Genomic DNA, 20,950 nt, shown 5'->3' on the forward strand with positions numbered 1-20,950 from the left:
CAACACCCCTTTAATCTTCTACATCAAGATAGTTCGAATTGATGAGTCGGTTTTAAATAACCAGTGGGGCTAGTACAGTAAGATATTCAGAGCCCCCTCCAGCCACTGTGAGGGGGGAGCAGAGAGACCACATTATGAGAACTGCACCTGCTTACATCTAAACTCTTTTCCCAGAGAAGTTGACGTCACAGTCTAATATTTGACCACACATGCCCTTTTTAGCTGGGTTCAAGATGGCCAGAATCAAAGGATGAAAAGTGGGTTTTGATTTCCCAGTTTTCCTTTCTAAACGAATCCAAAACTTAAAACAAATCCAAATATGCAGATGCAGTCTTTATTAACATATAGAGAGATACAAACCGATGGCTTGTCTCTCCATTTAACTGAGTAATTGTAATTAATTGAGTAATTAAAACTCAATTATGATTTAGTGACCAGATACTATAAAAAAAAAGAAATAAGTGTGAATATTTAATTATTTTGATTGAGTTTTTATTAAACATATTCCTCTCAGCCTAATTTATGATCTTTGACAAAAATAATTTACCCTTCTGAAAGACAAATTAAAATTTGATGGGAAACCATGTATGAATTTCATTGAGACCAAAATTATTTCTTATATATAAACAGTGTTGGTCTCTAATTAATTATTAAACTTTCATAAGGTAGAACTTCTCTGCATAGAGATGTTGCTTATTAAGCCAGTTAGACTTTATCAATACTCTTTCACCAAAATCCTACATAATGAGATATAATATTATGGTAATTTTACTTTTATTTTACTGATTTGAACAGCTGTACCTTGCTGAGAACTGCCTGCCCCTTTTCTCTGGGTTCAATAAATCCATAGAACACAACAGAGCAAAAGTTGCTTAGATTACAGAGCAGGTGGTTGAAAGAGGAAGCACAACCATATTCTCATTGCTCCCATGTACAGTAATTACAAGAAATGTTTTCATTTCTTCTTTTCTGTTTTGATTTCTCTCGAATTGTTGTATGGTTACATTAATTCTGAGTGGTTACAATTCTGTAAAACTTTAATCTAACCGGTTTATTTGAGATGTTTGAGATAACATCACTTCTTTAGGAACTTTTTGTTACTGACGGTTTAAAAAAAAAAAAAATGCTTTGTTATTATAATTGCAGTCCTGTTCCTACATGTATTTAACCAGTTCTCTTTTCTAAGCAATTACAAAGAAGGCCTCCTCTCCAGTGAATATAAATCAGACTTGCTTCCTCTTCAGATATCAGTTCCTCATCTCTAACTGTGCCATGGGCTTCTTTGTTTCTTCTTCCTCTTGTCCTTAGCTAAACACCAGCGCTTTAACAATAGGCTGCTTCCACCGGACCAATCACATTTACATTATCAGCGGCAGACGCAACCTTCAACATGGACATGAAGGTGAGTTAATCAAAAACACCGTTATAGGCCAGATTCTGTTGTATTTGTTGATTCTGGTGATCAAGTTAAGATAAATTTTAATTTGTATTTCTTTTGTTTGTTTTTTTTAGGATTCTCTTGTTAATGGGGGTGTGCTGATTGTACACCAAATGTATGAGGGGAAACACCACTATGAGGTGGGAAATGTGGTGAAATACAAAAAGGAGACTGGGAAGAAAATGTTTGTGAGGTATGATTTAAGAATATTTCCCTTTAATGGTTTGTTTTATCTTAAAATCCCAAACATTTGTGTATTTAAAAAATGACATTGATAACCTTATCAGAGAACTCATAGTCATGGAGAACGAGTGAGATTCAAATGTTGCTGATTAATTTACAGCTGTACATCATATTAATCCAAACGTAAGAGTTAATATAAGGAGACTGATCAGTGAATTAGCTTAAAAAAGATTTCAGGTATGTTGTCAGTTTATTCAACTCTATAAAATTATGATGTGGGACAAATTTAGACCTTTAAGACCTTATACATTCAAAGTCAAATAAAGATAGATATACAATAAAATACTGTCTTTGGCTCTATATTTCTTATGAAATATTAGTTTATTTTCAAAAACCTAAAGAATGATTGCTGACTTCAGTGCAACACTGCCTCTCCTCTTTTGGTGCTGCCCATTCAGTGACTTTGTCCCTGCAGCATTATACCTCACACTTCTGGCGAATAAGGCTTCTTTTGAGGGAGCCTTAAAAAAATCAGAGGCCTTTTAGACCACAAAAACAAATTTTCTCAAAAAACTAAACAAGACTCACTGATTAGAGACCACTTTTGTATTGTTTATTTGGCTGGAGGGCAGATCTAACAACTGTGTTTCCTGAAGAGGGCAGGTATTCCCTGCTCTACATATACCCGCTTGGCCACTAGTTTTTCCAGGACTGGAAGGGGCTGCTGGTCCAAGAGCAGAATTCATGAGGATTACTGAGTTTTGCGTGAATCAAGCGACTTACCACTTTGTACATAAAGGGATATCAATATAACAGTGTTGGGAAAAAAGTTATTTTGCATGATATTGTAATGATTCAGATCAGAGAGAACCCGTACTCAAAGCAAGACAGACAGTGGGATAACTCAAAAGGCATTTATTATTAACGACGGACTGCAGATCTGTGGTAGCAGCAACTAGGACATCTTAGGCAGGGACCTCTACAGGAGAGAAACACAGGTTAGCGACCACGGTAATCTGACGGAGGATGATTATTAAGGCATGAGCCACTATCCTACTTTCACAGTTCAGTCCGTGCCCGTAGATCAAGAATAATTCCAGCCAGTCGGCTGACAAGACACAGGAAGGAAGACAGGGTTATCCACAGGGCGAAGTCAAGTGGCAGATCCAACTTCAGTCCACAGTAGCAAATGGAGTCAGGAGACAGGTCAGGCAACCAGATCAGAATAGGAAGAGGCAAGCTCAAAGGTCAGGCAAACAGAAAATGATAGTAATGCTGGAAAATTCTCTACACAAAAGGCTTAAGAGTAATCTGGTACTGATTGCTGGAAACAAGCAGCTTAAATAGAGGTAGGAGCAGAAACCGGGCAGGGTTAGACAGGTAAATGAAATGAGCAATTAAGCCAGCCTTCAGCGTCAAGATCATGACAGATATAGGCTATTTTAATTAATCATGATGTTTTAGGAATTTGAAAAATCTGGCAAAACATTTTTTTTTTTATAGAGGTTGAAGAATGATTAATATTCTTCCTTTGTTTTAAACAACTGGTTAGAGGCAGCCTATGAAAATCTAGAATCCATAAATGTTACAGTTGAATAATTTACTTAAAAGATATTAATAAATATGTTTTCTAGGTATTTTCTGAATATTTTGGTAATGGCAATATCATTTGTTACACTTTCTATAGAAAAGGAGACACGCTGATGGAGATCAATGGAGTTCAGCTGCAAGATCTAGAACCTGAAAAGCTGGCTCAAATAATCGCTGAAGGCAACCCAATGCTGGTGAGTTCATTGACTCCAGATCTATTTTACAGTATTTGAACATATTACATTTTATAGTCTTTAACCATCTAAATAAAATAAGAGCATATGTTTTAGTCAGTTTTATAGTATTGTATTTGATAGACCAACAGAAACTAAAAACTAATTGTAAAATAGCACATGCTTTTCATTTTACAAATGAATATTATTGTTTTTACAAATAAAGGTCTGAAGTGTGACATGTATTTAAATGAGATTATCCAAAATATAACTGCACAGTGGAATATTATGGTGGTAGTATCATTCTTTTGGGATGCATCATTTCAGGAGGAAAAAATACAGCCTTTGATGAAGCGATGTATGGAGCTAAATATGGGGTCAGAGACAGGCTGGTGGTTCACCTCCTAGCTGCAAACCATACCAGGGGGCATAAACAAAGTTATAACTACACGGCTTTTTCCAACAAACAGAATGAAATTAATGACTTGATATGTCTCTGGAGAGCTGATAGGTTCACCGCAGAGGGAGTTCAGCTACATGACTCAGGTCTGTTGGAGATGAATGCATCTAAGTGTTGTAGGGCTTAAGTTTTAAAGAACTGGACTTGGGCATACCCAATTTAGATTAACAGAACTTTTTACTTGGCACAGCTCTTTAAACCAGGTCTCATTTCTGTTCACCAAATTGTCCAAGCACGTTTCTTATGGCAGATCATATATTTGATTTGCTCTGTTATGGAGAATGTATTTTAATGGTGGTAGTATCGAATTTCTGTTGCTGTTTGCATAAATCAACCCCTATTTGTTTCTTCAGACAGTACACAAGCCAGGAAAAATATGTGAAAGCAAAGAGCAGCTGCCCCCTGATGAGGACACCTTGCAACCCTATGACAAAGAGTCCACAATTCTGAGTTTTTCCTGGAAGATGACAAAGCAGGAAGATACTGAAGGAGAAAATGAAGGAAATGAGGAAGAGGAAGAAAACGAAGAAGGAGATAATGTAGAAGGAGATGATAAGGAGGGAGATGATGTAGAAGGAGATGATAAAGAAGGAGATGATGTTGATGGAGAGGGAAATGATACAGAAGATTCAGTAGATGCATGCCGAGAAGAGAACAGCAAGAATGAGGATCGGGATCTCCTTGTGATACACATGACAAAAACCAGCATCTCTGTGGTGAGAGGCAGAGGCTGCGATCCTGAGACGCCCTGTGAGGGATGTAATGGGACAGGATGCACTTTCAATGAGATTGTGGTGGTGGCTGAATCCAGCACAGTGACACTTGGTAACTTGAACTGTTTCACTATTTTTTTTTTTCATGTCAGCTTTTAATCTAAACTGCATCACTTATATTGTGACCAATGTTTAATTTTTAAAGAAAAGTTGTTTTTTCTTTTAAATACTAGAGCAGCATTTTTTGAAGAACATTACAAGCTAGATGTGTGTCCTATAGAAAGATTCATTACCCTGGAGTAGCTTCTATTTATAGTTTCATGTTAATACATTTATATTAGCAATGGTCAATGGTTTACCTTTCAACAGACAAAACGAAAAAAGCAACACTTACTTGAATGAAGCATCGTAGGTTAATGGTGTCTGACATTTATGTCCATTTTCAGTTCCCAGGGGAGACATCAATTTTAGACAGGAAAAGCTGTCTGATGTCTTAATAAAACATGTTCCCACTCACCGCTACCTCAGATGTATCTGCTCAGAAAAAAATGTCTACACATCACCAAATCCAGGTTAGTCATACTGATCAGTGCACACCCTGCCTGCAGGCTAGACACCGGCTCTAGGAGCTAATGTTAGTAACAATAATGTATCTTTGTTTTTCCTACAGAGAAGATCACCATCTACTACTACAAGTCAAATGTAATGTCAAGGTTCTTCAGAGGAATGGCAGTGGTCCTAAACCTCACAGGCTCCAATTGTTTTCTTAGATGCTGCAAGGAAGGAGATAGTGTGCGCCTAGAAACAGAGGTAAAATGTGGAATGTCACATCTCACTGATGTTCATCTCTTTTCAATGACTTCTATCATTTGGGTATAGACTTAGATTTAAACACAACATTTTGATGGAATCTAAAGAGATTAAGGGAGCGATTGACAGAACGTTGATACTGCTGTCAGGACAAATGCCATCACAAAAAAACTTTGACTTTGCCTGCTATTGTTGCTTTAGGTCGCAATGTCCTGCCCATTTATGAGTTAAATTCTGTTTATTTCTATAGCACCAATTCACAACACATGTCATCTCAAGGCACTTTACAGAGAAAATTCAACCAGATCATACAGTCAGATTGGTTCAAAGTTTTCTATTGAAGGAAAACCAGCTGATGCTTCAACTCACTGCCTTCAAGTCAATTAGTTCAATGATTTCTGTTCAAAGAGACAGAAGCAGACATACAGAAAGAAGCAGAGATACAAAAGTTAACCGTCAACCAGCTCAGCAGGCGGCATTGTCCAGGAAACACACAGCCAGGCAGATGAGCTCCAAGCCAGCTTCCATGTAAGAGGAGGAAAGAAAGCACATACAACTAGCCACAGTCAAAGAAACATGCCTACATTGAAAAGCAGGCTAAGTTGCAACATCTTTTAACAAAAGTGTTGATGGCAACAGCACATCTGACACCTCTCTCCAAGATTGTATCACATTGAAACAGGAACAGAGCAGATGAAGCTATGATAAGAAAAAACTGAGACATCATAACGTCTGCAGAATGGGAGAATAGAGATGGAATGATCAAAAGGGGTCCCTATGTTCTCCAGCAGTCTAAGCCTATAGCAGCACTAATGCAGAAAATAGCTCATGATAACCTAAGTATTTTGGATGAGGTATAAGATGGGTGCAGCCACAGTGTGGCCAAGGTAGAGCATGCATCCATTTCCTAATCATTACTGTTTCCTCCTTTCCTACCTAATGGAAGATAAAAAGGTTACCAAGATGGATTGTTTATCTGCAACAATGCTCCTATCCTGACTATCCTTGTCATATGTTTTATTTTGTGGAACTAGAATCAACTCTGGAATCTGATGGGTTAATCTTCAGTGCCAAAATATACTGTTTGGGTATATTTACACCATCCTTAGGGATACAAAACATCTGGGCACTGTGACATTTTGGCTGATATAAATAAACGGAAGGAAAGGGGATCGTTCTCTCAAGGCCACATTTTATTTGATATGTTCTTTTGCAATTGTGTGAATTCTTTTGGCAAAGTGTTTCAGCCCTATTCTTTTTATATTTAATGCTCCTTGTCTGTACTTTAGGCCTTAAGCTTTGGTCAGAGGATTTTAATACAGTTTGCTTTACATTTGCCTTAATATATCTATACTGGAACGAATGCACCTGTATGCCATAAAATTTATCATTGAGTCAATTTGCATTGCAATTGTGGAGCATCCATCTTTTTTAATTCTGTGAAGAAACTAATGTTCTTGAAGAAAACCCCATTTGATAACCCAACTATAGACCTTCCTGCTGCAAAGCAATTAATCAGATTTACCAACAGTCCAATGAGTCTGTGGTGTTCTGTTTTTTTTTCACAGCATCAACAAAAAGTTTCAAATTTCCTAACTGAGCTGTTGCAATTCGTGAAATCCTTGATGTACAGGAGAGTTATGATGGAAAGAAAATAACCCAAATACTTCAACTAATTTATCTTCCTAGTTAAAGGAGGCATCCAGCTAAATGACACCTTTTATCTTCTTTTCTTTGAAAGTCCTGGTTTTGCTTTATAAACAGTAGTGTATTTGGTTGTTTGTCGTATTATGTCTGCTGCTTTCTAAGGGATGTTATGTTTTGGATCATTTTCTGTCTTTATTTTACCCCGCATTTCTGGCATCTGTATCTGCTTGTCCTTATCCAGGAATCTTTATTTTATTCTTCAACAATGTTATATAGAAACAAGGGATTATGCTCCGAACACTTAATTTAATTCCAAATTCATTAAATTGATGTTTTGTTTTGTTTTTTGTACTCAGACATGTGAAAAGGAGAAACTCAGGCAGATCTCCAAGAGCGATGAGTGCACCTTCTCCTTTGTCTTCTACATGAAAGCTGACCGCACAAAACAGCGAACATTTGAATCTGCTCTCTACAAAGGATGGTTCATCCATATAGCCAACACAGACTTGGTAGAAATGGCTGAGACGGACGGAGAAAGGGGGGAGTCGTCATTCCTCTTTGTTATCCAGAAGTGAAAGAGGGTTGTTTTTTACAGCCTAAAAAAAACTCATCTTAGTCATTACATAGTTAGTACATAAAAAGAGGAACAGTCATGACAGAAGCGCTTTTGTTCAGCGCATCTATTTTGGAGACAAATGATAAAGTCACATGATAGAGCTGTGGTCTGGAGGATGTGCGTAAAAATGTGTCATACAGTTTTTTTTACTATTTTTATACTTCACAATGTTTTGCTATTGTTTTTGCTGCGTATTATTAACCTTTCAAATTATTTGAAAAGAAATTATGTGTGACTTTATTTAAACTACATATTAGATAACAGGCACCCCTCGCAACCCCAGCTGAGATAAAAGCGTGACAGAAAATGGATGGATATTAAAAGAGCTTGTTTAACTTTTTAAACATACGTTATAAAGCTTCTCAAAGTAAAATAAACAATGATTTGTACATAATGGAATTCTATGAAATACACATGCTTTTCAGATCTTAAGTTAAGTCAGCTCAAACCAGGAAAAAATGCATTTTTATTCTATGATCATATGTTAATACATAACTTTATTTAACTCCAATTTTTATTAAATTTCTCAATGTGATCTTAAAGTTCTTATGTTTCAATTACAATGCACTTGTATTATTCTGAGCAGAGGCCTAAAAACTCTAAAACAACTATCGAATTTGTGAAATAAAATCTAATCTTTAGACTAATCTCAGTCTAAGAATATGTGTTATAAAATTTGCTTATCAGCCAATAACGTAGCTCAACTTTGAAGGTACTATAATAAAAATTAAAAAAATAATTTCCTGTAGAAAAGTAAAAAGTAAGAAAAAAAAAGTACATGCAAAAAGACATGTCTTGCAAAAGCAAGACACCTGCTTTTGCAGGTTCCCAGTGGGTGAAGTTTAACTAGTAAAACCCTTTAATATAATATACAAATTTCAAATAAATTCTCCTACTTTGTCTGCAGCTTTTAAGTACCATAAAATTATATTTACACCTTCATTGCATTGGTATTTTATAAATTGTCACATTGGCAGAAATTGCATTATCAAACTAAAATAAACTACCGGTATGTATCAATCTTATTACACCATTTAGGTACGCTGTTGGTAAATATTACACTATTTGTCTATTATGTCCTGGTTTTTATAACCAAGGATATTTACAATACTGAAAGGTTCACAGATATTTACATTTATCAAGTACAAGAATGCAAATAAAGATTACACCAAAATGACCATGAGATTAAGCTCCCCGAGTCAAAAGCAGTCATCCCGTCTTTGGCTCCTTAAAGTCCAGTTTGTTCATTACTATCAGCGCTATCACTACTATCACTGCTATCACTTCTATTATCATAGGCATTGTTACTAATTCCATCAACATCTATGCTGTAAGGATTCTCCATAGGTGTCTTCAAAGGTTTCCTACAAGCACAAAAAGCAGAAACATGTTTTAGCTCCATGTCAGTGATGGGTTAACACGTTAGAGGTTTTCTGAAGACAACACTCACTTCTTCCTCTCCCTGACACCAGATATGATGAGGTAGACACCCAGCAGCACCACGATGCCCATGACGACACCAAATACCACCAGCCAAACCTCCACTGGCTGTTTAACAGGCGGGGCCAGCGTTGGCAGGATACCTTCAAACTCAAGAGTCTGGTCGTCTAACTGGAAGGCTTCATTGATTCGACCTCGAGATAACCTGGATGGATGGCAAAATGAGCATTTTATAGATACACTCATATAAAAATATATTTTGTTTTAGTTAGATTATTTATAGTTTACATAAACTATAAGTAATTCTAAAGAATTTTTAAAAAACATAGCAAATCACGTAGCAGCTTTGCAAGCTTCTGATAGCTTATTAGTTACAGTATACTCAGGTTAGTTTATTTTGACGCAACAAGCTGCTTTATTGGGTGACATCATGGATATGATTGAGGAAATCAGCTAAAATGTCACAAACAAAATGATAAATCTCCACACTTTTAGCTGATTGCTTGATATTACAGTATGTCAAGGTGTCAAGTCATCCTGTCAAAATCTTTGTGTGCAAACACAAATTACATGAGAATGCCCTGCCGTAAAATCAAATAAAAACCTAAAAGTGAAGATGTTGGCTAAAGCTGGTAGGGGAATGCCATTAAGCACAGTAGAACAAGTCCTGTTCTCTTTCACCCACTACTACTAAAATAATGCAATTCAATTCAAAAATATTTTATCGATCCTAAATAAATCAATAACCTGAAGAGCTGCTTGGCTAAAAGGGGCCATAACTCCATAATGAACAAAAAAAGGCTTAGATAGTGTTTGCAAAATACAGTCATAGACCTTAATTTTTGAAGATATGCTGTTGAAAGTCTGAACCCCATCTCAACCATGCAACCTCTTACTGTACCATCTTAAAATACAGTAAGAGATCGCATGCTATGAGGATGTGTTGCTGGAACAGAAACTTGAGCTAACTTTGAAATATTTAAACACTATTTTAAGGATGTGAGGGACCCGTTGGAATTCCAAATAGACCTTTATCCTTACCATGCTGCCAAATAAAGTAGATAAAAAAAATAGGTTGATTTAAAAAAAGATTAGATAAAGTTTCCATCACTAAGTTACAAATGTAACTCAGTTACATCTGTTTTCTTTTTCAGGAACAATGGGTTAAAATACAGTAAGCTATTATTGTGAAGGGAAAACCAAAGTGTGTGTACTAAAATGCAATTTACAAAATGCAAACAAAATATGAAACAGTATTTCAAAGAAATGCAATAGAAAATTACTGTTTAGGTATCTATAAAATATAAATTACTCAGAGAATAATAACTGATGGTTAGGTTTGGCTTGATTTGATGTCAGATATTGAGAAGAAAAGGTTGTATCACTGTTTTAAAAGTGTACCTCATAACCTTTACAGCTTCATGTAAATCAGATAACTGTTTTATGTGGTAAATAAAATGGGAGTCCAACCTGATGGCTGCTTTCAAATCAGATGTGGAAATATAGGCAGAGGGGTTTCCTGGCTCTGAGGCCCTCATGTAGAAGGAGATCCTTGGTGTTTCATCAAAAGTGATAATGTTCTCCGATCTAAGAGGGTAAAGTGAAAAAATTATATCAAAATACATCAGAAGCACAGGGTCCAAGTTAATAAAGAAGAATGAATTGTTTGATTAAAATCCTCAGGAAGAAGCAGAAAACTGACGTGAAAAGAAGTGTCTGCCTCTTTTGGCTGTAGTACTGCCTCAGGGCATAAGCAACACTGGCCTTGAAGAGAAACATCTCGTTTTCATTCCAGGGATACTGAAAGAGATGTTTGTGACATAATATTCATAAAACAATACAGACTGGACTTCATGTTCATTGCAGCTGAATATGGTAATACTCACAGCATCTTCCCCCAAAGCAGCTTTCAAACTTATTCTCACTTTAATGGCTTGTTCTGAAGCTGTTAATAAACAAATAAGAATTGATTTGTTTTTCCCCCATATATATTCTCTGTGTTGTCCCCTATAAATAATCTCTGGCCTGGTTGATAGATTGTTTAGGATGGTACTATCATAATCTATTTTTAAAAGAAAAAATAAATTGATCACATCCACATGTTTATGAACCACTTTCTAGTAACAAATGCGGTCAAAAATAAGGTTTTCCATAAAAAACTAAGTCAGATCAAGTGTTGATTCTCATCTCTCTTCATATTTTCTTAATATCAATGCATCTTCAAACAATAGTTTTAGTCACAAATCATACAAACAAGCTCTTGATTGAAAGATTTATTTGCCTACATCCAAAACATTAAATTGACCAATAACTTGAATAAATAAGACATGAATTAATAGATGGGATAGTTAAGATTAAGAATGGGTGATTATCATTTTATTTGTCTGCTGAAGCCTACAGTATATATTACTCTGACTCTCTAATCTGCTTTAAAAAGGCTAAATAAGTGATCTTATTTTTACTCACATGGATCTGCTTTCTTCCAGCCCACAGTCCTCTTGTTTTTCAGGTTATCTGCCTTCAACCAGTCATAAAGTTTTTGGAAGTAATCTAACAAGGCAGTAGCATCCATTCTTGTATCTCCGGATATGGTTTTCAAAGCCCTGGTCCAGGACTGAGATCTCCCTAATTCTAACATATCTCTGTGGAAAAGCAGCATGAATACTTTTAACATCCTTGTAACTTTAAACATATGCAAGACATACATTAATTATCTTTATGTAGAAGAAAAAGACATGGATTGTACAGACAAACATGAAGTAGATACCTCAGCTTGGTTCCTGCTGCCGTGGAACCAGTGATGTCACATGAGGACAGATCACCCACATGATTAGCTGCCTTACAAAGCGCTTTCTGGAACTGAAACTGGTAGATGGTTCTGGTAAAATACCTGGAAAGGAAAGAGCAATACAAACAGAACTGCATGAATGAACAGATTAGGTGAGATATAATATTCCATTATCAGACTGAGCTTGTGTTACACTTTTACACTATAAAATGATAGTTACTTTCTCCTTTGTAAGTAATATAGGAAAAAAAATTTTTTTAAGGAAGCTTTAAGATTATAACATGTTCAGTTTTAAGTTTACAAATAAGCTAATCTTAGACAAAAGATAAAAATAACTTTCCCCATTTGCTTTATGCTGAACCTTAAAACAAATGTCTTACCTGATGAAGGAGTAGTCTCCAGATACATGAAACAGAGCGGGTGGATCGCAGTACGTTTCATCTCTTTCTACTGGCTCAGCAACTCCCACCAGATCCCTCCTGTTGAGACAATGCTGAATCAGCACTAAGCACACTGACAGATCTGCAGTTAGGAAGCTACTTCACTCCACAACACCAAACACTTGAAGTTCTCTTATTTTCCCATATTCCCTTGGGTTATAATCAGAAAATGTTTTTTTTTTTATTGGTTTAAAAAAACCGATGAAAAGAGGAGCATCACTGAATTAGACCCCATTAATTCTTACTTCATCTCCCACCAGCGCTTCATCCATTCATCTTTGGAGAAATTCCCTGCAAGCACCTGCCAACGCCACTCCTCCAGCATGTAGGTGAAAGGAAGAGTGGCCACGATGGTAAGGGCCTGTTTTAATAAGAAGTTGATCTCAGTTTCTACAAAACAGAACAGAAGAAAATTAAACAAGAGGAGAAAAGATTATTAAGTCATTTATTTCATTTTCTCTATGTGCCCGATCAGCGCCTATCTATCACAATGCAACACAGAGACACACGGGAAAGGCATACAGGCACAGGTGATTAATATGAGCCCATGGAAAATCGTTTAATCTCTAAGCACAAATATTCTAACTTTTCCGTAAGTCTAAGACCGTTTTGCTATGGTTGCATTTATACACTTTTAATATTTGCTTCTAAAGCAAAGGAGATTAATTCTTTATTCTTATCTTTATGACATTTCCAGTATACGTTATCATACACAAAGTTAGCTAAGGGTCTAGGGTCATGTTATTCTGAAACTTCCTGTGTTACTGAAGCTGTTTTTAACCCGCAAGCTTTTCAAAGGGCAATAAAAAAACAATCTGATTTGTAATCAGTCAAGTAGGGGCCAGGTTTCAATCTTGAGGTTTTATCATTAACAAGCTTTGTTTATCCTTAGCCCCTAAGGTTTCCACAAACTTGAATAATCAGCAAAATACACCTATATATCAATGCTTGGGTGAAATTCAGTTTAGAAGAAAAATTCTGGGACTATACGTTCAGATTAAGGTGGTTCAGCTTTATGGTTTAGATTTTACTAAACAATCACTGCCATATATCTAATGTTGCGGTTCAGTGTTTGGGATCGCATAACGAACACACCAGCATCATAAGTGAAGCTTTCAGAGAGAAGTCCCAGACTCTTCAGGTGTTTGGGCGTGGCAGCAGAGAGAGACATAATTTCTCCGACGGCCTCATGGAATCCCTCGTTAGCCCCGTCTCTCAAAAGGTAGGACAGGTTGCGGTACGCCATCTGGTACTGGTTGTGACCCATCTCATGGTGCACCGTGAGGAAGTCGTCCATGTTGACCTTGGTGCACATTTTGATCCTGGAGACATATCAGGATAAGTGTTAATCTCAGCAGTTACACAGGGCAATGTATTTACTGCAGTTCAACAACAGCAATAAAACAATATGAGCAATAAAATACTCCTGAACTGTTCAGTCTAACAAACATGGAGTCAACAAGCTACAATTTTATGGGTGCTTTTATTTAAGTAATATTTACCCAAACGGATACACGTTGAGTCATAAAATATAACACTCAACATTTAAGCAAACATTATCGCTGTTGGTTGCTAGGTAATCATTTAAAATCATATTTTACAATCCTGACTTTGATTATCTTTATTGGCAGGGAACTTTAGTGAACGATTCATTACTTTTCCAATAACCTCTCCATTTATAATGCTGGTATAACAGTGTAATCGATACCTATCTTTAAAACACAGTGAGCCCGGCCCCTAAATATGTAAAAATATGTGCATGTTTTTGACTTTCTCCCACCTGAAGTCCTCTCTGTTTCCCATGTCCCAGGCAGTGGGGTGACAGACTACGTCCCGTCCATCGTTTGGCTTTACCAACATGGAGTTATTCCAGAAGTTGTCAAACATCTTGTATAACCCCACAGACATAAAGAACTTCTCTGCTTCTTTGAAAAAACGCATTTCATCCCAGCCCTGAAATTTAAGTAAAATTTAAAACACAAAACAATTTTTATTTTCCATAAGTGTACGCTCTATATTGTAGTTATCTTCATTTTGTAAATATGTGTAATGCACCTGTTCCACCATAGTGTTGCTGACATCAATGTCTTCTTTCTCACGATAGGGGATTGACATATTATACAGGTTGGTCCAGAATCGTCCCCACATGTCACCTGAAACCATTGAAAACTTGTTAATATATTTTTATTTTTTTCTGAAGCTTAAAATTGATCCTGAAATGTTCTTTCAACTGTAGAATACAGCTATCTTAATCAGATATAATCAGATTTTAAAATAAATTCTGTTTAATGATGTTTAGTAGAGTTGTAGTGTAATACTTTGACCAACAGAGGGAGACAAACTCCAGTTCTGATGGTAGGATAAAAATCTGTTTACCTGATCCTTCCCTAAAATGATTAGTATTTAAACATCTATGCATTACATTTCTATCACAAGTATGATAATACAGAGAACCGAACAGTAAAAATCAAATCAGCATAAGGTTTATTATGAGTAATTGACAGAACAATAAAATGTTTGATGTTTGAGGAACATTAGTCACTTCTACTGACACCCGTTGGCTCTCAACTCATGTCTTGTTATCTGTGGACTTGTATCCTGAATTACAGAGTATTTTCTCTCTAATACAGGATTGGATGAAACCGTCAAAAGTTCATTGTTTATGCAGCAATTACATTTTTCTTGGCTTTATTTTGAAAGTAAGAATTTTATGGAAAAAAAAACACCATGTAACATTTTTAGTTTATGTATATTAAAAGTTTTTATGCCTCAGTTATGCCATTATGACTAATTCGTAAACATACCAAGTAGGTGGGCGGGCAGGGGTCCCTCTGAGTCAGTGTACTCTGGGTAAACCTCCATAAGCTTGGCTCTCACATAGGCATGCAGCTCCTTGTATAAAGGCAGGATCTGCAAGCAAAGTATGACAATGACATCCCCAAACGTGTTCATGTTCTCACACTCAATTTTCACTGTTATTAACGGTTAATTGATAATAACCTGTTTGTAAATTGAACGAACGTCTTCCATCAGCTGATCCCTGGTGTACTTGAACTCAGGATCGTCCTCCAGGGTCTCATAATTGTATCTCCAGTAAGCTCCATAGTCTTCAAAGCCTGAAGGTTTGTGAGGGTCACAGAACCAAGTTAAACACTGTTTGTTTGTGCAATAATTTTGGAACAACAGGATGCAAAGTTTCTTTTACACAGAGATTTAACCAAAATTACAAGAGGAGGGGCTGATGTTGAGGATAAACCTAACAAACGGGGCATAAAGTAATACAACGCTCTCATCTCTTCCTGCCTTATCTGGCTTTATCTTTACTAACCCACTGTTCAGTTCCTTATCAGTTTTATTCCGTGGTAGAAGTTTTATAGTCAGTCAGCTCAAACTCTGAAGCTGTCCTGACACTGACACATTGTCTCCCTGTTCTTTATTTACCATTAAGTCGGGATGCTTCATTCTTCAGATCCACGTACTCTTCATACAAAGGCCTCATCCTCTTCCCCACCTCTTTCCTCCAGCCTTCCCACACATGGAGACGCTCTGAGTAGCTTTTGCTGTTGGCCATAATTTTCTCCAGTTCTGAGATTCAGATGAAAATAAAACAACTTTGTTAATAGTAACATACATATAGAAAAAGTTACAATGTGAGTGAATAGAGCCATAATAGAAACAGATTATTTTATTTAGTTGAAAAAAACATGAAAAAAAAATGCATAAGTATGACAAAGTATAACTGACTGCAGTGTAGGAAAAGCAAAAATTACTCCCTTAAATGGCATTTGTCCCATTATATAGTACATGTTATGGGTCCCTTTAATGTGGAAATATTTAGGATGTGATATATAGTTATCTGATTTTTTTTTTTACCTAACAAAACAGACATTTTAAAAGGGAGTATTAAAACTCTTCATGTCTTCTCTGTAACTAAATGATGAATCCGTTCAGAGAGTTTATATTCAATAAAATGAGGGAGAAGAAGAAGACAACGTTGGACCAAATTCACTAGAGAGCATACAGAGACAAGCAGGAAAAGTTAACAACTCAAAACAGCTGTTTTTATTTAGTGGCACAATTCTTAGTAAACAGATACACGAGGAAATTACTGCTTTTTATTGACAAAGAGACTAAAGCATGATGCAACATGTTCTAGGATAATGTTATAAGGTATACACAGTCACATAAATGTGTGCCATATTGATTGAATATTGATCAATATTTGCCGTTATTTTAGTCTTAGGCTGAAAGAAAGTCACAAAGAGAGGAGGGATTTGACATTTAAGTAAATGTTCAGATCATTGTTTACAGATATTATCTGTCACAGTAAAGATTGTATAGATGGTATAGAGTTATCATAAGGGTATCCTCTGACTCTGTGAGGTTTTGTTAATTTATAACTTCATTATCTATCTTTGTCAGCACCATTATGTCACACGAGCTGTTTTCTTTAATAACAGACTGTACCTGGCTCCAAAGTCTCACACTTAGTTGGGTTGTCGGGCAGACAGACTGTTGCAGTGCTGTAGATTGTGCTCATCTCATTCAGAATCTCATTGAGCTACAAGAAAGATTCAACAGAAAACATAATATAATGCTTAGAACATATTTTAGAAAAAAAATATTTGAATACTGTATGAACAAACCATAAAGAAATTATGGGAATATTAGAATAAAAAGTCTTACACGTGAAGCTTTATCCGGGGTGAGAGCACCCGAGCCTTTGTCTTGTAAAGAGATGAGCTGTAATTTAATCTGCAGGTCTTTAATTTGGTCGATGGGATATTTGAGCGACTCTTCTGACATCTGGCTGTAGTAGGTGCTCCAAATCCTCCCCTGTTCTGACTTCATACAGTAATAACAGATTTTTATTACAAACTTCCAACCAAAGTGATCAACAACAACAATATGAATCGATGAAGAAATCAAGGACCTACCACTTTGTCTGCGTTCTCCTGAGTGATGTTGGTGTTGTAGTTCCATGATGCCAATGAGCTCTGGTACACCTTGTCAGTGGCATTCTGTTCAAACCTTTTCAGAAACTCCCTCGCCTCAGACTCCACGTCTGCCTCAGTCACCAGAAATACAGCTGAGGACACAGCCAGAAGTGTTAGGAAAATCCCAGGGGACATCTTGGCTTCTTCTGCTTCATACGCACACAATCAAAGTGACTCTGAGGAGGAAGCTCACTGTACACTTATACAGTTTTGATAATCTTCTGAGCTGCCTTGGCCTTTGGACAGCAGAGCCATTAGAGAGGGTGTATCAGAGTTTTCATTTACAGATGCGATATGCAAAAGGAACACTCAGCGTCACTCAGAGTCTGAGTCATACCTTGATGCTTTATCAGCTAATAAATAAAATGAATTTCTTTTTTAGAAGACTTTGCACATTTACCATGTTGTTACGTTACATGAAATAAGCATCACAGCAAAGCTTCTCAAGCTGTCAGCATGATTACGCAAAATGTTTTGGTACAAAATACTGACATATTGCTTTGAGATTGAAAAACTCAGAAACAAAAGAGAAAATACAAAAAAAATTTGTCAAATGTTAATATGTTACATGTAAAGATGTTTAGATGAAAATATTCTTAAATATCAAAGTCAGAATAAGGAAGAATTACTACAAAATACTTTTAAAATCAAACATCTTAGATTTGGAAATTCAAAATCACTTAATGTATTTATACATTCTTTAACTATTTAATTTCTAATTTACTTAGTTTTAAAATGTCTAACTTCAGTAGGTTTAAGATTTATTTTTTAAGTGGTCATAAACCATTAAAAAAAATGAAAGTATCATAAAAATTATACTGTGGGAGAAAATACCAGAAAATCACACAAAAAATAACTTAAAATGGTTTGCAAACACCCTTACCAGACCCTAGTGGGTTTCCAGGAGGAAACACAAGTCATGAATTATGGTTCTAAATACTGATAAGAAATCAGCAATGAGGTTAAAGTTCAATACTACCATGTATAGCTTGAACCCGCTTATATCGGCTCCTTGTTTGATATCTTTGCTTTAAAACAAACATTCAACAAACATTCAATGTCATAGTCATCTTATTTTTACTTTAATGTAGCTACTTGGGTGAAACTTCAATCACTGTAAAAATAAAATAAATAAATGTGAAGATTAAAGCAAGATTTTCAAATAACAAAAACAAGAACAGACATTTTTTTCACAAATTATTTGGAATCCAACAGTGCCCTCGTGTGGACAGTGTTTGGAATTACGGTATGTTAACACCTTTATTAAAATAAGTAATTTTGAATTGGTGTTAATTGATGCAGCTAATATCAATTTAAATTTTTAAAATATAAAAAAGGGAATATCTTTCAACATATTAAACATGAGTAAAATATAAATGCCATCCTGCAATAAACATGTTTAAAAGCATATTTAATTACTGAAAAGGTTGGGAGTGTAGAACATTGTTGCTGGAAAAACAATATGTGTGAGATTATCTTTATTTGACCCCTGAATTTTTGTTTAAGATATTTAATGTTCCTGTAGTCTTTACATGTAAAGTTTTCAATATTATAGCATGCTTAATCTCCGCTTATATACTTTATGTCTACTGTACAACTTGCATGTGCTTTATAATCATTAAATTTTGAATCAATTTATAGTATTTTGGTGTTCTTTTATATGCCACTTTGCTCGGAATATTCCATAACATTTGCAAATTACTCTTTTATCTATTCGTCTTTATTTCTTTAGTGTATAGGATAGCTGGTTAGTTATATGTAGAAAGATAAAATAGAAAATGTATTAAACATAAAAACTGTCTAAAGTATCAAATATAATTTTCCAGGCATTCAATACAACCAAACTGAGGGAAATGTTTACGTATTTTCTCAGCTCTGTTTTCAATTTTAACTGTAATGGTGCTCTATAACTGCATTACTCTACTTTCATACACATTATGAGGGAAAACAGAACCTACTGTTTAATAAACATGTATATACCATTAGTTCTTTCTTCATCTTTAAAAGTGATGTTCATCGATTCAAACCTAAAAATGATTTCGAGAGTTGAAAAAAGATGAAACTATTCTTTTATGAATTGCTGAAATCATGTGGGGGTTTTGGGAACTCCTCCAGGTACTAATTATTTTTTGGGATACACCTGAATCAAGTGCTGCCAAACATGTGCCTTTTAGGCACAGCAGAGGTAGGCCGATGACAGGACCCTGTCACTCTGCAGTGTCTGAAATCTGCTGTAACTGCAAGTTTACTGCAGACATGTCTATATACAGGCTAAGCCCAGAGGCTACAGGCAAATGAATCAGACAATGGCAAGGCTTAGTATTCTGGAAAACCCCATTCAGCAACATAAGAAAAAAAAAAAAAAACTTTGTTGAGTAAACTTCTTTTAATGGATGTAAACTTATTTGGCAAGTTAGCAGTTTCAAAAACAAAATGAACTAATTTAATGTTAAATTTCTTCATAGAAATGTTTTATTAAAGTATAAATTTCCTCTTATTTAGTTTCAGAAAAGATAGAGGTATGTAAGAAATTTAACAATTCTTTAATTATTTTTGGAATACCCATAACACAGCGATAGAAGGGACAAATTTTTGTCTTGATATGTTTTTTATTACTATCAACACTGCTTAACAATTTTTGAGATGTTAGAGAATTATATATTTTAAATATTCTGAATTTATGGCTCTTAATCTTTTGTATCTGATTTTTATGTTTTCTTAATATTAATTTCTTTATGGTTAATTTGATGTCAATTTCAATTATGATATGTAAAAACGTAGATATTAATGAATTATTTAAAAAGGAATGCATATCTGAAAACACTGTTTATAATAATCTGCACCATTTTAGTGTATAATGGAACAAGTGAGTTATAATGAACTATCAAGATTTGATTATGTTTTGTTTATAATAAAAAATTACTGTATATGTTTTAGAACTACTTTTAAGGGTAGGCTTAAAACTTTCTTTTTTGATAAGCTTATAGTTATAGTGGCTCAGGTTATCCAGACCTATCTCTATAGTTATGCTGCTATAGGCTTAGATTGCTGGAGGACATAGGGACCCCTTTCTTCATCATGCTGCTTCATTCCATTGCTATTCTCCAATTCTGCAGAATCTGTTACTTTGATCTCTAACGTTATACTCTTTCTCTTTTTATATATATACTCTTTTTCTCATCATGGTAGCTTCATCTGGTCTGTTCCTGTTTGGCTGTGACGCCATCCTGGAGAGAAGTATCAGCTGTGCTTCTGCCATCAACACTTTTGTTTATAGAAGTTCAAGCTAGGCCTGTTTTTCAGTATAGTCCAGTTTCTTTGAATGTGACTGGCTGGATGTGCTCTCTTCTTCCTTTGATATGGGAGCTGGCTTGGAGCTCGTCTGCCTGGCTTTGTGTTTCCTGGACGGACCGCATGTGAAGCTAATTGACAGTTGCATTTTGTATCTTTGCATCTTTCTGTATGTCTGCTTCTGTCTCTTTGAACCACAGTCAGTCTTAGCAGATGGCCACTCACACTGAGACTTATTCTACTGGAGGTTTCTTCCTGTTAAAAGGGAGTTTTCCTCTTGACTGTCTCTACAAGCATGCTAGTGTGAAGGATTGCCATCTAGTCGATGAGTCGATGCACTCAACTGGTTTTCCTTGGATAGAAA

General features: G+C 35.6%; 2 protein-coding genes across 2 annotated transcripts; one reads left to right on the forward strand and one right to left on the reverse strand.

The window, feature by feature from the left end:
* The first annotated feature begins 1,259 nt into the window (after positions 1-1,259).
* On the forward strand, positions 1,260-8,133 carry LOC107082510. Its single transcript, XM_015371231.1, has 7 exons — positions 1,260-1,402; positions 1,513-1,631; positions 3,309-3,405; positions 4,198-4,669; positions 5,004-5,129; positions 5,228-5,367; positions 7,371-8,133. Exons 1-7 carry the CDS (start codon positions 1,391-1,393, stop codon positions 7,587-7,589), a joined length of 1,185 nt encoding a protein of 394 aa, XP_015226717.1. The 5' UTR covers positions 1,260-1,390; the 3' UTR covers positions 7,590-8,133.
* A 725-nt stretch (positions 8,134-8,858) lies between these two features.
* ace2 (angiotensin I converting enzyme 2) lies at positions 8,859-17,430 on the reverse strand. The gene is made up of 18 exons (XM_015371244.1): positions 17,236-17,430; positions 16,985-17,143; positions 16,766-16,859; positions 15,740-15,883; positions 15,299-15,414; positions 15,103-15,208; positions 14,354-14,451; positions 14,079-14,251; positions 13,394-13,620; positions 12,544-12,688; positions 12,239-12,337; positions 11,838-11,960; positions 11,537-11,712; positions 10,957-11,015; positions 10,773-10,870; positions 10,541-10,657; positions 9,081-9,275; positions 8,859-8,994 (listed from the first exon to the last, which is right to left on the reverse strand). Exons 1-18 carry the CDS (start codon positions 17,428-17,430, stop codon positions 8,859-8,861), a joined length of 2,460 nt encoding a protein of 819 aa, XP_015226730.1.
* Positions 17,431-20,950: the final 3,520 nt, after the last annotated feature.

Source organism: Cyprinodon variegatus, unplaced genomic scaffold, assembly GCF_000732505.1.
Source record: "Cyprinodon variegatus isolate N-32 unplaced genomic scaffold, C_variegatus-1.0 Scaffold55, whole genome shotgun sequence".
In the NCBI taxonomy this organism is placed as follows: Eukaryota; Metazoa; Chordata; class Actinopteri; order Cyprinodontiformes; family Cyprinodontidae; genus Cyprinodon; species Cyprinodon variegatus.